Source organism: Podarcis vaucheri (genome assembly GCF_965113315.1).
Source record: "Podarcis vaucheri genome assembly, chromosome: 12".
Taxonomy (NCBI): domain Eukaryota; kingdom Metazoa; phylum Chordata; class Lepidosauria; order Squamata; family Lacertidae; genus Podarcis; species Podarcis vaucheri.
This window is the reverse complement of record NC_138750.1, coordinates 17,141,967-17,163,363: the sequence shown is the minus strand read 5'-3', so window position 1 is coordinate 17,163,363 and position 21,397 is coordinate 17,141,967. Positions and strand designations below refer to the sequence as shown.

The 21,397-nt window shown below is 44.6% G+C and overlaps 1 protein-coding gene across 5 annotated transcripts in view; it reads right to left on the bottom strand.

Annotated features, from left to right (window-relative positions):
• CPNE4 (copine 4) overlaps positions 1-21,397 on the bottom strand; it is a 259,861-nt gene that overhangs the window by 38,160 nt on the left and 200,304 nt on the right. For all 5 annotated transcript variants that reach the window (XM_082193044.1, XM_082193043.1, XM_082193041.1 and 2 more), the window contains 2 exons: positions 20,559-20,642; positions 17,980-18,069 (listed from right to left, as the gene is read on the bottom strand). In XM_082193044.1, the coding sequence (XP_082049170.1) occupies positions 17,980-18,069; positions 20,559-20,642 (174 nt within the window). The remainder of the gene's footprint in view (positions 1-17,979; positions 18,070-20,558; positions 20,643-21,397) is intronic.

Here is a 21,397-nt window from a genome sequence, read left to right as displayed (position 1 = left end):
ACCCCTGACCATTAGGTCCAGTCATGACCGACTCTGGGGTTGCGGCGCTCATCTCGCTTTATTGGCCGAGGGAGCTGGCATACAGCTTCCGGGTCACGTGGCCAGCACCACAAAGCCGCTTCTGGCCAACCAGAGCAGCGCACGGAAACGCCGTTTACCTTCCCGCCGGAGCGGTACCTATTTATCTACTTGAACTTTGACGTGCTTTCGAACTGCTAGGTTGGCAGGAGCAGGGACTGAGCAACGGGAGCTCACCCCATTGCAGGGATTCGAACCGCCAACCTTCTGATCAGCAAGTCCTAGGCTCTGTGGTTTAACTCACAGTGCTACCCGCTAAAGACACAAACTCAGTTAGTTTTAATTTTCCCAGGGATCTTCATTCATAGATAGATAGATAGATAGATAGATAGCTGGATAGAGATAGATAGATAGATAGATGATAGATAGATAGATAGATAGATAGATGATAGATAGATAGATAGATAGATAGACAGACAGACAGACATACATACATGTATTACACACTCACTCACAATCAAGATTGTGATATCAAGATGATATGCTGCTGGCATGGGAGCCATTCTCCCATGGTAGTCCTTCTCTTGTTAGTGCCATCAGGATAATTGCGAGCAGCCCTGGGACATGAGTGATGAGCCTCATATTCTCTCCGACAACAATATCAACCCTTAAAACACCACCCAAAGCTGGTTTGTGATGCAGTAGCCCCCATGCCACCAGGATAATGTAAGAGGAGCTTGCTCCATGATGCTGAAAGAGTAGCTAAGGGTGCAATTCTGTGCACATCTGTTTGGGCACAGGTTCCACTGAAGTATATGGGCTTTACATCCCTGCAGGATCCTTGTGGCTTCAGGAGACAGACTGGTGGGCAGGCAGCCCACCTGTCAAACTTGGCCTCTGGAGGGAGGCAGGGGGCAGTTACCCAGCTGGTCTGTTGCTCAGATCCAGTTCCCCCACCCCTGTTCTAAGGAAACCAGTGTGCTGGCACCACTGACCTCTCTCGCTGCTTGAAGACTGGGCTGCATGTAACATTGCTATCTGCACTGACTAACAGCAGATCTCCAGGGTTTCAGAAAAGAGCGTTTCCCAGCCCTACCTGAAGACGCCAGGAACTGATGCTGGGACCTTTTGCATAGCTCCAAAGCTATGACTCTTCCCTGCTACTTTTATGGAGCATCAATCTTGTCTTTTTTCACATGTGTTTAAGGCAGCAGAGCCAATCTCACCTGGAGGAGACGATAAATCAAGTGGTTTACTACTCTGTTAACTTCCAGAAAAACTGCTTGCCAGCTGAGTCTCTGTTTACATACCCAGGGTCTGCTAGGGCACTATTTGCACATCATACAACTGTCCTCTGCTCTTTATTGAAGCAGGTTGTGAGGGATACCAGGTTGCATAGCCTCTAATCATATGTCCTTTATTCCTATAATAAAATGCTGTGTAGGGCTGCTGTTAAAGAGTGAAAAAACCAATTTCACCATCCCTCTCCCACATAGGTGCCAACTCCCTGGGGACCTGGGTGCCCGAGCATGAAAGGGCTGGGCACCCACAAATTTCAGTGCCAGAGCCATGCACACTGTATGGCACACATGGCCCCGGGCACCCATGGTGGCGGGACCAAGTTGGCAATCCTGCTCCCTCATGTCCCCCAACAGTCAGGATTCTGTGGCCACTGAGCATGCCCATTCCTCGCTTATCCTTTAGCTGCTGCCCCTTCCATATTTTTTGTACTTCTGCAAATCTTATAATTGGGACACATGTGATACTGAACTAAACCACTGAGCTTCTTGAGCTTGCCAATCAGAAGGTCGGCGGTTCGAATCCCCATGATGGGGTGAGCTCCTGTTGCTCTGTCCCAGCTCCTGCCAACCTAGCAGTTCGAAAGCACACCAGTGCAAGTAGATAAATAGGTACCACTGTGGTGGGATGGTAAACGGCGTTTCCGTGCACTCTGGTTTCCATCACGGTGTTCCATTACGCCAGAAGCGGTTTAGTCAGCCTGGCCACATGACCCGGAAGCTGTACGCCGGCTCCCTTGGCCTGAAAGCGAGATGAGGGCCGCAACCCCATAGTCACCTTTGACTGGACTTAACTGTCCAGGGGTCCTTACCTTTTTACCTTTTTATGATTTCCCCAAGCCAGGCAATACTTCCCTTTTGTATTTGTGATGCTGTTTTGGTTTTAAATACATAAGCAATGGTACATTTTGGGTTTGGCTACAGGAGCCACAGGACTCATAGCCTAAATAACATAAACAGAGAACAAATAAAAGCTACCATAGGCAATGTTCAGCCTCTCCTGTTCTTCCCCCTCCCTAAAAAACAAACATTCAAAATTGCCAGTTGCTGATTAAAGAAAAAGAACAAAGAAACCTGATTGCACTAATGATCCATTCATTATCTGAAGTTCGTTATAATGCCAGAAAGTTGTTAAGCAGAAGGCGAAGGCGAAGAAGAAAGGACTGTTTTGGATTATTTGAGGCTTGAATTTTAATTGTAGATCATTAAAAGTCAAATTGCATCTAACAAGGTCAAGGTTAACATAGATCAAGCTGGTTGTTTATTTCATTCCTGTGGGCTTCTAACTTTAGCTTTAGGGAAGCAACCTAGTTCTTAGTACCACTGAGCTCTTGGACAAAAGAAGCCATTATTCTCACAGTGTTGTTTGCACAGCTATAATCAGGGTGAGGGTAAGGGTGCTTGTTAGCTGGCCTATTATAATTGCCTATTATGCAAGAGATTTACAACTGGCTATAAACATTCATTGCCACCCCAGGTCAGTATACTACATACAGTGGGCTGCTAAACAAAACAGCAACTGATGTGAATTCACGTACCATTTTACAGAACCAAATACGCTGTTAGGGATAAGCAAATCTGTTGGTTTCCTGTAAGTGTGTCACTTTTCCAATCTAAAGTTCACTTCCCAACATTTCCACATCCATTTGCAAACTCCTTTCTTGAAAAGTCCATCAGTATTTTAGTGCTGATTTCTCATGATATGCTAATTTCTCATTTTTGTATGCGATTTTGCCTAATGCATTCTTTCCTAATATTATTTGTTTATTTATCAAAAAATTATACACTGCTTGATTGTAAAGAAAACTTCAAAGTAGTTTACAAAAAGAACCATAAAACCAGGATTTTTTTATTTTTATTTTTAAAAAAACATTAAAACACACCAGGAGTTAAAAAACTAACTATTTCTAGGCTTGTCTAAACAAGAATGTTTTTGGCAGGTGCCGAAAAGAATACAAAGCTTGATCTTAATAGGCAGGGAATTATTTCCCCAAGTGTTGGTGTTGACACTGAACAACTGAGTACTTACAAATGCATTTTGTAGCACCTGCAGTAGTGGCAGTTCCACCGACTGAAGCAGAAATAAAATGCATTTTTGCATGTTATTTTCACATATAGACACACTGGTGTACTGTACCCTAGTACACGCATTTTTGTACCCATTGTCTGACAAAATGCATTGCAAAAATTAGGAGAATTTCAAAGGACGGCTGTGTTTTGGTTTGTGTATTGTTTTATATTCAAGTTAGATAGATAAAGGACGTTCGGTACACGTTAAAAGCTGAATCTACCAAATCTATCCACAACTGTCCTTTAAAATTTGCACTTACCTGAATTTTGTGACAGTTTTCCAATCCCAGTTTACAAAATAGCACAGGTCAAGGGAAGTGTGTGCACACATGAAGGTGTTAATGAAAATAACACAGAAAAATGAATTGTGTTAGAGGAAATAGTTTGCAAAAATGTGTAGTCAAAACTGCATATAAAAATGAGTTTGTTAGGAGAAATTTGCACAATACCGATGAATAGACATGAGGGTTTACTCCCTACCCCAGAATACTCATTCACTTTTGATCAGCTGTCTCTGACATGAAAATGTTCCACACCAAGTGGCTGTTGGCTGCTTCTCTGAAGGTTGGTAGATAGGAGAAATGGAAAGGCTTACTGTATACAGTTAAGAAGTAGGCCTTTCAAACAGTGAAATGCCCTCCATCTTTAAAGGTAAAAGTAAAGGGACCCCTGACCATTAGGTCCAGTTGCGAACGACTCTGGGGTTGCGGTGCTCATCTTCCTTTATTGGCCGAGGGAGCCGGCGTACAGCTGTGGCCAGCATGACTAAGCCTCTTCTGGTGAACCAGAGCAACGCACGGAAACGCCGTTTACCTTCCTGTCAGAGCGGTACCTATTTACCGTATTTTTCGCCCTATAAGACGCACTTTTTCCCCTCCAAAAATGAAGGGGAAATGTGTGTGCGTCCTATGGAGAGAATGCAGGCTTTCGCTGAAGCCTGGAGAGCGAGGGGGGGTCAGTGCGCACCGACCCCTCTCGGTCTCCAGGCTTCAGAAAGCTATCCGCTAGCCGTGGGAGACCCAGCTCTCCAAGGGCTAGCGGAGAGCTTGCATGCACCCAGAAGCTTGGGGCGCGCTGAGCTCCGCACGCCCCAAGCTTCGGGATTAGCGCAGCGGTCCGCTAGCTGTGGGAGAGCCGTGCGAAGTTGCGCGGCTCTCCCACGGCTAGCGGAGACCTTGCCAGCACCCAGAAGCTTGGGGTGCGCTGAGCTCCGCACGCCCCAAGCTTCGGGATTAGCGCAGCACACCTGGGGGGAAATAAAAAAATTTTCCCTTTATTTCCCCCCCAAAAAACTAGGTGCGTCCTATGGGCCGGTGCGTCCTATGGGGCGAAAATACGGTATCTACTTGTACTTTGACATGCTTTCGAACTGCTAGGTTGGCAGGAGCAGGGACCGAGCAATGGGAGCTCACCCCGTCGCAGGGATTTGAACCACCGACCTTCTGATCGTCAAGTCCTGGGCTCTGTGGTTTAACCCACAGCGCCACCCGTGTCCCATCTTTACAGAGGTGCAAACAGCATCTGCACTGTTCTGAATACTTTGTACTCCTCAGAATGAGATGCTTCCATGCTCATCCAACTGTGGATGCAGCCATCCTGCCACATTACCAACAATTAGTGAACCTCTGAGTCAACTGCTTCATTCTTAGTGATTTGTGGGTTGGAGGCTGGGAGGGGAGAAGTGGGAAACATGCTGTTGCAACTGCTACAAGAGCTGAAGTCTGGGACACTGCACACCATCAACACTGCCTGAAACAATGCATTATACTTGAAATGGGGAACTGTCTCTAAAGTTTTGTTACCAACACTTTTCTAGACCTCCCTGCTCCTAATGCAAACCAACAACAAAAGTTCTATGAATGGTAGCATCTCTCTCTCTCTCTCTCTCTCTCTCTCTCACACACACACACACACGGTGTGTAATACCTGAATAGACAGAAGACAAGAGCCTTTTAAAGAATGGGGAATACCGGCAACAATTTTTTTCAATGGCCTGCTGGTGCCAAATAAAACACAGCATAGATCTAATTACACCAAGTGAGAATCTGGTCCTGTGAATCAATGTTTTGTTGTATAGCTTCCTGCAATATAAGCCACTGTTTCTACAACACAACAAAAGCAACATATGTATGATTGCCACTTTTGCGAACACTGTTTTCAGATTCTCTCTCACTCAACTGGTAAGGCTGCCAAAATGTCTCGGCAAGTTTTTTGTTTTGTTTTTTAACAATAATTATTCTCTTTTTAATTTCTTTGTTTGTTCTCATCTCTCCAGCAAAGGCTACCTCCTGTATATATATGATAACTCAGATACCACATCCCCCTTGAATGTTTTCTATCTCTATTTTTCATGCACTAGCCACCTGGTGACCCAGACACCAACCCCAAAGAGGGGACTTGTCTCATCCTTGGTCTAGAGTAGTGATGCAGACATTAACATGGAGGTGGAGATCATGAAAGGATCAGAAGCTTCATCTAGGAATGAACTGATAAAGGATTCCAGTGCAGGGAAAGGTCTCTGCCACATGGAAAACCATGTACCAGCGACAGAGTTCACCTGATTTTGATTTATTAGATTTCTAAGCTGCTTTCCATTCATGTGAATTGCAAAGCGGCTTACAAACAATAAACAACACTAAAGGTAAAGGGACCCCTGACCATTAGGTCCAGTTGTGACCGACTCTGGGGTCGCGGCGCTCATCTCGCTTTATTGGCAGAGGGAGCCGGCGTACAGCTTCCGGGTCATGTGGCCAGCATGAATAAGTCGCTTCTGGTGAACCAGAGCAGCGCACGGAAACGCCATTTACCTTCCTGCTGGAGTGGTACTATTTATCTACTTGCACTTTGACGTGCTTTCGAACTGCTAGGTTGGCAGGAGCAGGGACCAGGGAGCTCACCCCGTCATGGTGATTCGAACCACCGACCATCTGATCGGCAAGTCCTAGACTGTGGTTTAACCCACAGCGCTACCCGTGTCCCATGTACTAACCATAATTGAGCATCACAAATACAACATACATCATATAGTTGCTGGCATCCCTCTGTCCTGAGAAACAAGGGAGTGCACCTCCAGCGGTGAAGTTAAATTGCTGCATTAGCAGCACTGAAATGACCTCCCCGGGACCCAAGCCTGGGAACTGAGAATCTGTACTTAATATTCTTATAAGCCCTCCTTGCCCCCAAGAATCAGATACAGTCAGCCATTGATAAAATGGTCCAAGATGGCAAACAATCACAAATGATGGTACAACACTTCTGAAGCAGCTGCAGGTCCTTTGTTCTGCAGCCAAAATGGCAAGTAATAGTTAAAGTATGAATCTCATGTCAGTCCCCAAAGTGATGTCAAATTATGCACATATTTATACGCTCCTCCAAATTTCTAGCGATTGCTTGCAGAAAACATCAAGGTTTAGTATTGTCAGGGAACTGCCATCAACTCAGAGACGAGAGATGGAAGGGCAGTTGTGTTATAGGGAGCCTCCAAAAATCTTGCAAAGCAGTTCCTCCTCCAGCGAGAAGGAAAGCCCCTCTTCCAGTGGAGAAGAGGTGAAGGGACCAGGGGATGCTAGGGAGAGCCTCAACACTGAGCCTGAGCAAACCGGAGAGGTGGGAAGTACGCCCCTGCCAGCACCCATTCTGTGCAGTAAGCTTTGGCGCAGGGAGGGAAGGAAAAGGCTGGGGGTGACGCGATTTTTATGCTGGGGAAGGTACAAAGACCGACCACTCCCAGATTCTGCTAGAGACTGAGCCAGACATGAACTCACGATGCTCTTCACTGTAAATAGTTTGCACCAAGAGTCTGGAAAAGACAGGTCAGAGTCTTGCCTGTTTACTCTCAAGCAACCACACCCGCATCTGACAAGTATATTCAGGTGGTGCAATAGGACAGTGTGTCTGGCAGCTAGCCCAAAGGTTGGTGGTTTGAGCCCATCCAGGGACGGCTGTGGACAGGATTCCGGCTTTGCAGGGGGTTGGACTAGATGGCCCTTGAGGTCCCTTCTAACTGTACAATTCTATGATTCCATGCATTTGGGGGGCACACCTGCCCTTTCTGGTGAGTGGGCCTGGACTTCTGCCCCCAAGCCCTGCCTTGATGGCACCAGCAAACAGACCATTCTGGCTCCCAACTATTCTCCGTTCCGTCTTGGTTCCCAGACTTCCCAGAAGCAGAGCCGTTCCTATCATTTAATTGGCACATAATCTTTTTTTCTAAAAGGTCTGAGCAGCCAGAGATTTTAATTTAACTCTTCCTGGCAACTTCCCCCAGATATTAACTGTCAGAGCAGATAACAGAAATTTGGCAGAGAAGGTGATTTCGACAGAGGGGTTGATAAGAGACTTGTGGAAGATAAATGGTAATAGTGAACAGAACCAAGGGATGGGGAGGTTAATAGAATGCTGGGAGGGAAACCAGCTCAGAGGTCTGAGACAGAACAGGATCACAGTGGCCTAGTCAGAAATGGATTTCAAAGAGGCAGAAAATGGATTGGTTTACAATTAACACATCAAGCACACATCTAAAGAAAACGTGGCGGGTTTAGTCATGTTGAGTATTAGGCACAAGCTGTTGTTCATGAGCTTTATTTCTACCGTTGGGTACTGGAGGTATGATGATGTACAAGGCAGTCATCAATCCAATTTGCTATCAGGCCCATTGTTAGTGGACTGCATGGTTTGCAGCCAGGCCTGGTGTTAATGGAAGAGCTGGTGTTAGGTGGAGGGCACAGGTGGCGCTATGGTCTAAACCAATGAGCCTCTTGGGCTTGCTGATCAGAAGGTCGGCGGTTCGAATCCCCATGATGGGGTGAGCTCCTGTTGCTCTGTCCCAGCTTCTGCCAACCTAGCAGTTCGAAAGCACACCAGTGCAAGTAGATAAATAGGTACCGCTGTGGTGGGAAGGGAAACGGCATTTCCGTGCGCTCTGGTTTCTGTTGTGCCACAAGTGGTTTAGTCATGCTGGCCACATGACCCAGAAAGCTGTCTATGGACAAACACCAGCTCCCTCGGCTTGAAAGCAAGATGAGCACTGTAACCCCATAGTTGCCTTTGACTGGACTTAACCAAGATGGAGCCCTTTACCTTTTAGTGGAAGAGTATCTGCCTCACATACAAAAGGTCCCAGGTTCAATCCCTGAGATCTCCAGGTGGGGCTGACAAGGATTCCTGTCTGAAACCCTGTAGAGCTTCTGCCAGCCAGTATAGAGAATGTTTCGCTAGATAAACCAATGACTTGGTATAGGGCAGCTTCCTAGGCTCCTATGACCTGTCTGAGCACAAATCCCAGCTAGGAGGGCCACTACTTATTGGAACCACTCCAGTTCCTCTCTCTGTCCCCCACAAGAGAAGCTGATTTGGCCATACCTCCTTCCTTCCTCCTGCCCCACATTTCCTGAGAAGCCCCAAGAGCACATCCTGATTGCCAAGACAACCAGGCCAGTGCTCCACACTGTACTAGGACTAGTAAAAGCAAAAGAGCAGGAAAGGACCAGGACTGAGAAGTACTGTATGCTAAGAAATCAAGTTTGGCTGGAGTCTGGTTTCAATTTCGATCCAAGGGACTGTATCACAAAGAACAGAAGACAAAAAAGAGTTAACTACATACATTCTCCAGTGGGGTGTGTGTGTGTGGAATTCATATAGAAATTCCCAAAGAACATTTTTTAAAGCATCGCTATAACGTTTATTTCACTGGCCCTCCTGGCCCTCATCTGCCTGATCTAGTGCTTGACCCCAACCAGTCTCTGACACATATATTGCCTCTGTTCCTTCTGATGCTCACAAGCCTGTACCTGAATCAGACCCCAGATGCAGCCCAACATAGACTAAGCCAAGGCCTGATAATGTGAGCTGAAGGCCACTGGATGTAGACTTTTCCTCCATGGCTGTTACACAGAGATACACTTATGAGGGTACGTTTTACCATATGTGGTAGACTTGTAAAAGGGTAAAAGAGTATTGGGATATGATATATAATGAATTGAAAAAAATGTTTAAAAATATATTTCAAAAAAACAAACAAACCCTCAGTCTCTTTTTTGTTGGGGATAATTCAGAGGGAAATTCCCAGGTGTCTACCACGGCCCATGTTTTGTTAGCTCAAAAATGGAAAGCGAGCGAGGTCCTAACCAAAAAAGAATAGCAACTTAAACTGATGGAATACGCGCAGCTTGCAGACTTAACTTATAGAATAAGAGAACAAGAAGAATGCATGTTTAAAGAAGACTGGAAAATGTTTACTGAATATATAGGTGAAAATTATGTTTATTTAAAAGCAGTGGTAGCATTAAGATAAATTGAACAGTGTAAATAAGTTTTGATGGATGTAACAATGGAATATTGAATGGTTTAGTTCATGTAACATATGCAGGGATGTATGGTATGCAAAATGAACCATGGAAGGAGAAGAATGGAAGTCATTGATTTAAGGTTGTTTAAATGAATACTTTGAAATGTAATTTAGAAAATGTAATAAAAAATATTTTTAAAATGGAAAAAAGAGAGATACACTTATGATCCTTTCCCTGCTAATTCAGCACACATGTATTTTGAACCAAGAAAATAAGCGTACTAGATTATAAAACACCATATGACAAGCCACCATATGGTGAATTTCAAAAATAGTAATTTGATATTGCCTGGCTGAAAATTATAGCAAAATGGAAGACAGTCATCCTGTTCATGATCCTACTGTGAGATCTCACCTAGTCTCCCTTTTTCTCTGTAGAAGACCTGGTTATTCAGGTGGATTAAAAAGCCTTTTTAAAAACATGGCAAATCGAGAATGCTTAATGGCAGTAATGTTTAAATGGACAATTTTGTATGTCTCGAGGCCCTTCACTGCTCTTTTGTTAATTCAGCCCGCAGAAAATATTAAGTCCCGCTGGGATTTGAAGCGATAGATTTGACTGCCTGGGATATCTCTGTAAAAATGTTAAAACCATTATGTTGATATGATTGCTTATCAGAATAATGCTGTTCAGCTACTGATAATGTGTCAGACTGTAGACTGCAGAATGGGGCAAAATATTGTTTATGTCTAGAATGTGCTATAGCTAAACTGGCATCTCCAAAAAATTTGGACTAGATCTTCCAACAGTCCCAGCCAGGAAAGGAAAAGTTTCTTTGGGTGATAGACAAACCACGGGATTTGAGGGCATGATATAGCACCACTGTTTTATAAAAACCTGCTTGGAATGAATTGGTTTAAACAAATTTTAAAAGAGGTAAAAAAATAAAGAGAGGCGGAGATGGCCTAAATAGAGAAAATGAAGCACCACGGCTTTCAATCGCCTCTGTCTAAATTTTACAATTTAATTACAGCAGGAGGAAATAGGTCATCCAATTTAGATATTTAACTGCTAGTCTTGAATACCTTACCAGGTACCTAGGTTGCCCAAATAGGACCAATTACTCTCATAATAATTGCAGGTCTGAAATTAAAGGCTTGGTTAAAGCAGGCTCCTGAGGCCAACATTCTGCACCTGGAATTCGCACACTTCTGAGTTTCTACAATGGTAATAAGAGATTACCATTACTAAAGTAATACATGTTGTGGACATCCCTTAACTGACACATAAACTAACACTGGGAGTATCAATGAACCAGAAGACTAAATACGATTCCACTGAAATGTCTCTAAGCAATAAAAGGTATTCATTTAACTTGCCAGTAGAAGATGCAATTGGGAACCATCTCCTGTAAACCCTGCCTTTTCTTCTCCTGATCCTTCCTAGCCCCCCCTCCCACCATCTTATTTTCCTGCACCCCATTCTTTTTCTTACATCCTGCTCACCCTTCCTCTTGAACTTCTTGGATACTTTTTGGGAGAAGAAAAGCTCCCAGAGGTTTACTCAGATCATGTACGATCTTCCTTCCTGCCTCTAAAATGGCAGGGTTGCAGGAGGAGAGTTAAGTTCTTACAATTGCTTGGGAGAAGAGGGGACAGACTTTGGGGCAACCAGAAGCTTTCTCATCATGGCAGCAGATCAGGGCATCTCCATTTAGATGGCTGTTTGGGACACGGGTGGTGCTGTGGGTTAAACCACAGAGCCTAGGACTTGCCGATCAGAAGGTCAGCGGTTCGAGTCCCCGCAACGTGGTGAGCTCCCGTTGCTCGGTCCCTGCTCCTGCCAACCTAGCAGTTCGAAAGCACATCACAGTGCAAGTAGATAAATAGGTACCGCTTCAGTGGGAAGGTAAACGGCATTTCCGTGCGCTGCTCTGGTTCGCCAGAAGTGGCTTAGTCATGCTGGCCACATGACCCAGAAGCTGTACGCCGGCTCCCTTGGCCAATAAAGCGAGATGAGCGCCACAACCCCAGAGTCGGTCACGACTGGACCTAATGGTCAGGGGTCCCTTTACCTTTTACCTTTGCATGGGCATCTTGGCTGCTCTGCCCCCCAGCGATAAATATTTTAAGACCGATGGCACTGCTATCCATTGTGAGAAGGAAGAAGAAGACACGGCACAATACAAAATGAGAATATTTCAAAACGTTTGCCATAAACCTAAATTACAGTGCGAGTTACACACTAGTGGCTCTCCTACAAGAAAGATTATACAGCAAGCCACCTGGCAAATTAAAGCCACCCCCCCCCCCGGACAAGAGATTAACCTTAGCTGAGAATGGTTATGATGTCAACATCTCATTAGGATTCCAACTCCGTTTTTAGAAACAGGAGGGGCATTCTTGATTTTTCTGCTCCCTTAATTAACTTTGGATACGATATGATTCTATTAAGACAGAAAGCTCTTGTGGGAAAGCCATACAACTGAGGGGTAAACTAACTAGACAGTACAAGACACATGCTATTTCTTATTTTTTTAAAAAATGAACAAGCAAGTGTGCAGGGAGGGGTTTAAATCCTTCCTCCTAGTGCCAAGATCCTAGTGGAAATTCTCCCCCTCGCTCACCCACAGCTAATTAAGGAAGGGAAGCTGCCATTGGTGCTATTTCTTTTAAAGTACAGTGTACATGAAATGCAATTGTGTCTTTCTAGTATTATATGGCTCGATCCAGTTATATAGCTGGACCCAATATTGGGTCCAACAGTCAAGAAGGCAGTTACTGCATGTGCTGTTGAGGAAAATGAGGGGCAGATGGGGCTCGTTCACCTGGGAAGGTAGCCCATCTAGGAGAAGGAAAACTCTGATTATAAACCTCTGCTACCAGACAGCTATACTCATTCACAAGAAAGGCCTTGGGAGTAAACTCTGAGGACCAATCCAGAACCGATGCCTTGCATCTTGGGGAGAAGAAAGGGCTAAGGAATAAACCTTCCCCAAATCTGGAGTGCAGTGCCTAAGACAGTTGGATGATGCCTTGTACATCTCCTTCTAGCAACTCCTGTAGCCAAGCTAGTGCCAAATGTATTTGGTCCACACCAGCAAGGTCAAGGTTGGGGGGTCTTGTCATCTGGGCAGACCAGGACCTCCATACAACACTGCCAAGGCCTGCGCCCCAGAAAGGTCAATTCACATGGGAAGCAGCAGTTATGAGTTAGCAGTCTCTGCAGCCACAGCAGGCGCTGTGATTCTCCAGCGGTTTGACTTCAGCCTCCAGAGGCGCACTCCATTGTCTCTTGAGACAGATGGGTGCCAACAACAACAATATAGTTTGACCCTTAGAGCCAGATTTCTTGGATATATTACAGACCATGTTTGAGTAACAGAATGTGAGATTTTGGAAAAGTTAAGTGTCCAGCGGATGTTTTTGGAGAGGGAATAAAGTTGGCTTCCTGTGCACAATCAAGTCCCAGCAAGCTGTAGACCCCACATGGTTCTGTGTAGCTTGTAAGTTCTCTGCTAGTTCTGAAGCCACCTGGTTTTTACTTCTCAAACTAATGTGCAGGTCGGAATGCAGTTACCAGTCATTTTGGAGTTATCAGAGTATTGCAATGTAGATTTCAGCTCAAAAAAATAAATACAAATCTTGTATACAATCCACATATTAGGATAAAACACATCTAGAAATGCACACTTTTAGAGAAAACAAGATTAGAAGTTCATGTTTGTGGATTTTGATTGTATTTTCTCGCCAAAATTAAATTCATACGTAAATATGCGGGGGTTTTTGGTGTGGATTCTTTTAAAAATCACAGATGAATGCAAAAATGGGATGGAACGGACTTATGACTGAGTGCGCACAAAACTGACACAGGTCAGAAATAGATCAACCCATCCATTCCTAGTTCTGAGCTATCTCTTCTCACTCACACCAGAGATTCAGTGAGTGCACAGTCAGTTTGGAGTATACAGCCATTATTGCCAATGTAATATTATGATCATTTGTCTTTAAAGATGCCAGTTTTCCAATACTCTTCAGGCCTGGGTAATTTAAGAGAATCTAGGCTCTGAACCAAACTGTCACCCCTACACACTTTGAATTGCAAATGTCCTTTGCAAGTTCAAATTGAGAGAAAACGGAATACAGGCTTTTCAGCTTTGTTTTATAAGTGAGAGACAGAAAAGACAGATTTGCACGCACACAAAAATGCTATTTAGCAGAAACTAATTTTATCATTTCTGTTTAAAGAAGGTATCACTGATATCTAAACCAGGAAATGACAATGAGCACAAAGACTTTAGGCACCAGCAAGACACAATCTTTTGGCTTTCAGGACATCAAAAGAGGGGATATCAATAATGTCATATCAAGGAGCTTCCGTAGATCACAAGCTCTGTTAATTTCAAAGTAATAAATGCATTCAGCTCTCTGATATTGATCTTTCTTTACTAATAATGATGGATGTGAACTATTGGTGAGCATTCTTTTTCCACCCTCAGAATAAGCAAAGAACAGAAACTGTCCTGCAAATGAACAGTGGAGTAGACATTCTTAAGTCTTAGCTTAAACTTGTACTGCTTGTGGCCAAAGGCCCTGCAAAAAATAAATAAATCCAAACACACCGAAAATGCTTTGTATGTGCAACATGGTTAATAAGAGGCAGACTCAAGGATAAACACAAAACAAGGGATAATTAAAACATTCAGTATAACAAACAAAATTTAAAAACCACCAATAAAAACAAAATGATCATCATATCAGGGCATCACTATAGCTACCCTGTATGAAATTCTAATGGACCCATCTCACATGCTTAAATAAATATACCTGGATACTTACAGCTACAGTGGTAGCTCGGGTTACATACGCTTCAGGTTACAGACTCCGCTAACCCAGAAACAGTGCCTCGGGTTAAGAACTTTGCCTCAGGATGAGAACAGAAATTGTGCTCCGGTGGCACAGCGGCAGCAGGAGGCCCCATTAGCTAAAGCGATGCTCAGGTTAAGAACAGTTTCAGGTTAAGAACGGACCTCCGGAACGAATTAAGTACTTAACCCGAGGTACCACTGTACTTGGGAAGCTCCGCCCACCCCTCTCCAAATAATATGTTTCCCCAAGAACTCTCCCTTTCTTCTGCAAATAATAGCCCACTTTAGGCAATCTGATTAGGGGTTAGCTTGTGATTTGAAGAGGGGCCACAGTGTGGTGTCTGCTCACTCCATGACCTGGAAGGCATACTTGTGACATGGGGAGCCTCCTGTATCTGAAGTGGTTAATATTTCCATGTATAGAACCATATCTGTTTTATAAAACCACCTTCTTAATTTTTTTTTAAAAAGTAGCTCATAAGATAGAAATCACTATGTAAAAAGGTAAAGGGACCCCTGACCATTAGGTCCAGTCGTGGCCGACCCTGGGGTTGCGGCGCTCATCTCGCTTTATTGGCCGAGGGAGCCAGTGTACAGCTTCCGGGTCATGTGGCCAGCATGACTAAGCTGCTTCTGGCGAACCAGAGCAGCGCACGGAAACGCCGTTTACTTTCCCACCGGAGTGGTACCTATTTATCTACTTGCACTTTGACATGCTTTTGAACTGCTAGGTTGGCAGGAGCAGGGGCCGAGCAACGGGAGCTCACCCCATTGCGGGGATTTGAACCGCCGCCCTTCTGATCGGCAAGTCCTAGGCTCTGTGGTTTAACCCACAGCGCCACCCGGGTCCCTAAATCACTATGTATACCTTCCTAACCCCCTGACTCCAACTATGCTATCATGCTCCTTTATTTCCCGGGGTGGGGTGGGGAGTGAGAATCAGTTTCTTTCTCCTTTGTCCAACCAGGATCAGGTGCAGAAACAACCTCTGGAACCCCCACTGTCTCTGAAAAGCCTCAGAGCCTCAGGGGCTCGAGACGTCCAGCATCATTCGTTTGTTTACTTGCTGCATCTTCTGCCCAGGTCTGCAGACTCATCAGCGTGTCAAGAGGCTGTTTCCGAAAACACAGTGGGGCTGTGGCAGTGATCTGGAGAAAAAGCACCTGTCAGACTGAAAGAACATGCTCGCCTGCCAGAAGCCAGCCAAGCAGAGAGAGCGAGGCTCGGAACGCCCTCATCCCATTATGGGCAGGAGCTATTCATTGCCACCCTTCACCCTCAGCCTGCCAGGTCTCTAAAACAGAAGAGTCCTTGGAGACCCAAAGAGTGGTGCCGTTATTGTATTTCCCTGATAGCACATCTCCCAAGAAATCCAAGTTATTAGACCAGCTAATAGACGCCGCTTACACTGTCTTTTGAACTTCAAAGTGTCTCTGAGGCAGATTAATTGACACAAATCTATGCTAGTAATTAAACCGACGAGTCCTTTGCAATATATATGGGGAATTATAGTAACCATTGCCCATGACATAGGGGACATGAGCCAGTTCGGATCACGAGTTCAGCTGCAACTTTTGCAGTGGGGAGAGGGTTGTCCCCTCTCCTACTTGTGGAGACTTAGAACCATACATTTCCAAATCATTTGCAGAGCCTTTATGAGAGTAGAAAAGACTGTAGACATTATGGCAGAACAGCCAACAGGAGTATGAATTTCTCCGGATATGCACAATGTTGCTTGCAATTTTGCGAAATATACACATTTCTGAAAGCGACACTCCCCCCCCCCCCATTATCGTGCATTTTCATATGTTATTTCCACAAATGTGCTATTTATATATACACACACTTTACACTAGTATCCACACTTTTGTACACGGTGTTTGGCTGGGGAACTGGACTGCCAGATTTGGAGAAGTGTGAATTTCAACAAAAGGCTGTGTTTCAGTTCACACCTTGCTTCGAAAAGTGTCAATTAGGTTAGGTTTGCCTCCCCCCCACCTCTAGTTGCAGGGTCCTGCAGCCCCTTTCAGCTGACTTTTCCACTACAGGCGAGAAAAAACTGAAGAGAGCTCAGGTTTCCTTTAGGTAAGGGTTGGCTAACGGCCAGTTCAAGGGGCTCATCCAACACCCCAAGCAAATAATTTCTGTTGCCCTCCAAGATCCTACAGGTGATTGTAAAAAGAAAAGGAAATGGAAGTGGTGGGAGGCACCAGCTGGGGGAACCCCCAGAGGAAGAAGGCTCAGAGCCAGGGGATTGGTGGTGGGACAGTGGTGAGTGGTCAGAGGGAGAAGAGGGGGAAGACTGGGAGGAGAAGGTGTCAGAAGCTGAAGAAGCAACAGGGTTTAGTGAGCAGGAAGAGGCTGTGGCAGAGAGCAGTCCAGACTCTGAGGCAGGAGAGGAGGGTGGCCAGCAGACAGAGACGAAGCAGGCTGCTGAAGAATCCAGGGAATAGATGAAGGAGCCTCAGGTGGCTGGGGAGGATCCAAGGGAGGAGAAGCCTTAGAGAGCAGTGGAAGGCAGGGGCCTTCAATCCTCACAACTGCCTCGCTGTGGCGAGACCTAATGGGAAGAGTTGCTGCGATCGCTAGGTCTGAGTTGTTTTGGTTTCTTTGAATAAAGAGTTCACTGACACCAGGTGTTTTATTGCTGAACCGGCTCTGGCTCCTGACAAGTGGGCACAGGGCAGAAGGGTGAAAATTGACCCTTCCCTGTTGATCAGCTTGATTGTTTGATGAGAAAAAGAGAGGGCAATAGCTCTCTCCCTCAACTGATCTGCATAAATTTCGTGTGCACATGCAGTGTGTGTCTGTGTGTTGCTGTCAAGACCTGCCTTCAATGAGGAATGGACACAGTGCCTCCACCCCAAAACCCCACCCCACCTCACTGATACTTTCTTGTCTCTGGGGGAAGAAGGAGACCTGCAGTTCCAGAATCAGATTCCAGAGCTGAGCCCAAACTCACATTAAAACTCCAGGGTGGTTTTAGACCAAGCTATTTTCTCTTTGTATTAATTCACTTGACCTGAAGATAACCCTTTTCGTGTGAAAGGAGGGCATAGGGGGAACAACGCAGCCCGATTGCTCTAATATTGTTCGGATTTTAGATAGATCAGTTTTTGAGCAGCATGCCTGCAAAGCTGATTGACACACGTAGGCCCCTTATTTTTGCTTTCTGAAATATTTCAATTTTGTTGGCTTAAGTGGTGTTACACTGAGAGACCTTTTACAATATTATGCACAATCATTAAGGAAATGTACTGCTGTGTGGGTTTCAATTCAAACTGCCAAAGCATAAATAATTCTGCAAGATGATGTACTTCAAGTCAAAGGAGTGTGTGTGTGTGTGTTTAGTGGCAGTCTTTAATTTCGAAGTTTTTAAAGAAAATGTTTTTTTAATAGGAAAAAAAACTTGTTCCACACTTGATAAGAGACTACCAACCTTCAGCCTGCGATCCTGATCTCCGCTGCAGAGTGAATTTACAGACACCTTAAATGACTTCCAGGCTGGATTTAAGTTATTCATCACCACCTATGAATGAGAAGGAAAGGACTATAAACATATTTCAAAACCAAAATGCTAAACACCAATAATTATCACTTGCAAATGAAGTTCTATTATCACATTTTTTTAAAAAAAACAGCAAAAGAAACAGTATCTTTAGGCATTATTCATTTTTTGTATACTTTTTGTGGCTATATGCTAGGCAATCAAGTCAACATAATATTGAGCATGCTTCTTGTTATGTTCTATTTGATAATTTATTTTGTCTTTTGACGCCTTTCCAAAGTCCATTAAAATCAGTGGGAGTCAGTTAAAAAACAAACAAATCCAAAGGATTGTACATCACAAAATGAGAAAACAGAACACAAAATGGGAAAACAAGATAAGGATTGAAAAGTCTGAAACAACAATCTGAACAGAGAAAATAAATTTGCTTTATGGGCAAATTTACTAGCTGGGGGGGGGGGAATTCACACTCCCCTAACTACTGACCATGCTCTCCAATTAAACACTGGAATTTCCCCCATCTTCTATCCCTGTTATATGATCTAAGCCAGCCAACATTGTTGGAGCACTGTGCAATGGAATCAAGGAGTGACAGCAGCAACGAAGCTGCTTTGCTAACATATGGGCAAACACATACAGGGTGAGTCCTTTAAAAGAGGCCCCATGGATACAGACTACACATGTTCCACGGGGCCTCTTTTAAAAGGCTCACCCTGTATATGAACAGAGAGAGGAGAATTACCTGTTGCCAAAGGAGTAGAAAGCCTATCTATGGCAGTGGTACATGTTTCAGGTAAGGGAGCTGCCTGCAAGCCTAGATAAGCTTTCCCCTTGGAGCAGCTCAAGAAGGCCAACGCTTGCTAAATAGCATGGTATGTGAGAAGTGAAGAATGTCTGTCTCATTTGGAAGAAATAGGGAAGTAACAAATGTCCCTCAGATTGACATTTCTGGCTCTGGGAATCTGAATGCGACTGCTGATGCACAGAATAATGGCTACTGGTAGCTATATATCTGTTTGGACTTAAACAGCCACCTCTCACCTTGACTACTGAATCACTTCTGTGAGGGAACCTTTTGGCTGCTATGAGCGCCCTTCATCAAATGCTAAAATATATATATATTTCAGAGTACTGTTGGCAACAACATAGCTCACTATTGTGGAAACACTAGAATAAAGATGGATTAAGAAACAAGGGGAGAGAAAGCACCCACCATCCATCACTTTAAATGTACAACTTGAGGAGCCTCAGTGGAAGTCTTGAATAACCTTCCCCAAACGATCACGTGAGCAGGGAAATGGAAAGAGGTGGGCCGCTAATCATTTGTGACGTGACTGGTACTATCCAATACATGGCTGCGACCCTGACATAGCTACATTCCCCCCAGCAACTGCACCATTTTGTGCATTACTATTGCTTGCTTACTTCTCCTGAGGCCAGGCACATGCTTAATGTGCTACTGACGCGCAGGACTGCTGACGTGACAGAGCAGAATGGCAAAACTGCCTCTTCTTCCACAGAGCAATGCCCAAGAGGTTCATACGACTTCTTATTTCCCCCTCCCATCCACCTTTGTTTAGATCACTTCTTTGAAGTGTAGTCCCCTTTCCGAGTGGAATGAGGTCCTCCCAATTAATGGGGTACTGCTTTCTTCCCAGACCAGAGCAAAGTGTTTCCTTTTGTTCCTGTTGAGCAAGGCTACTTCTCTTCAACTACATGGGGACAGGATATTATGCGGGTCTTGCTGGATCCATGCTACCACTAGTCATGGGTGGTTGGTGTATGAGGCAGTGCCACAGAGGAGCACACACCCACACACCCAACATTGGCATCACTGTCACTTAGTGAGACTGGATTGGCTCTGCTGTCATTCTTGCATAGTCCCTGCACAATCCTTGTAAGCAACAGCAGTGCCATTGTCCGAAGGGCAGCCCCAGCACACAAGACACTGGTAAAGCACTAAAAGTCTAGCACATGGGTAGGCAACCTAAGGCCTGGGGCCCGGATCCGGCCCAATCGCCTTCTAAATCCGGCCCGCGGACTGTCCTGGAATCAGCATGTTTTTACATGTGTAGAATGTGTCCCTTTATTTAAAATGCATCTCTGGGTTATTTGTGTGGCCTGCCTGGTGTTTTTACATGAATAGAATCTGGGCTTTTATTTAAAATGCATCTCTGGGTTATTGGTGGAATTTGTTCATATATTTTTTTTCAAAATATAGTACGGCCTCCTACAAGGTCTGAGGGACAGTGGACTGGCCCCCTGCTGAAAAAGTTTGCTGACCCCTGGTCTAGTAGTTTATATTATTTCAAAAGACCCTAAATCTCCCCCACAACAACAAAATTATAAGCCTACCAAGGGAGGGGGGGCACAATAATGCAAAACAAAGTAAAAGAGGGTTGCTTTTGAACATCCTATAAAGTTCAATGTAAGTAAAAACAAAAAGAGCCCTCTCTTCCTTGCCATAGACAGCTGTGCCCAGCTGATTTCAAAACGGGCTCATTTCTCACCTCAGTCCTGTGGACGAGCTGCTGAGTGGCATCATCATTCATCCGAAAAATTTCCAGAAATGGATCAGATTTGCTGAAGAAATCCTGAAATCAAAACATATAGATCGTTATTCTTCCAGGCTTATTTGATTTTATCCACACAATCTCTCTGCTCCCCCTCCTGAAGGAAAATGAAAGTTCATTCCATTGTAGAGTGACATTACCAAAATATATCACCAAAAGAAGAGGAAGAGTTGCATAAAATTTGCATATGCTTGTTTATGCGCACACCTGTATGTTTAGAAATAATTCCTACAATTTAAATAGAAGCACACTGCATCTCACCATAGTGAGATCAGTGTGCCTTCTCAGCCTGCTAAGAGGAAACTTCCAGGCCCCTGCTCTCCCTTGGTCTGGTTTGTTATCTTGAATGAAGCCTTCAACTAGGTTGCTTTTCAAACAGAGGATGCCTTCAAATACAGGATTATCCTCTGACAGACCTTGGAGCAGAGGACACAACTCTTTCCAGTAGGACACATGACCACACTATGGCCAAATCTGTACCATGCATTTAGAAGCCCCTTGATACAACTGTCATGGCTTCCCCCAAAGGATAATGGGAACTGTACTTTGCTAAGAGTGCTGAGAGTTGTTAGGAAAGAACTGTAGCAGAGCTATAGTTTGAGGAGTGCTTTATTAATCCTTCTTCCTAGGGAACTCTTTGGGAATTGAAGATCTGTGAGGGGAAGAGAGAGGTCTCCTAGCAATTCTCAGCACCACCAACCCCAGGATTCATGACTGTTAAAGTGGTAAAATAGTGCTTTTAATGTATGGTGTGGATGTGGCCTGTTTCTCTTTAA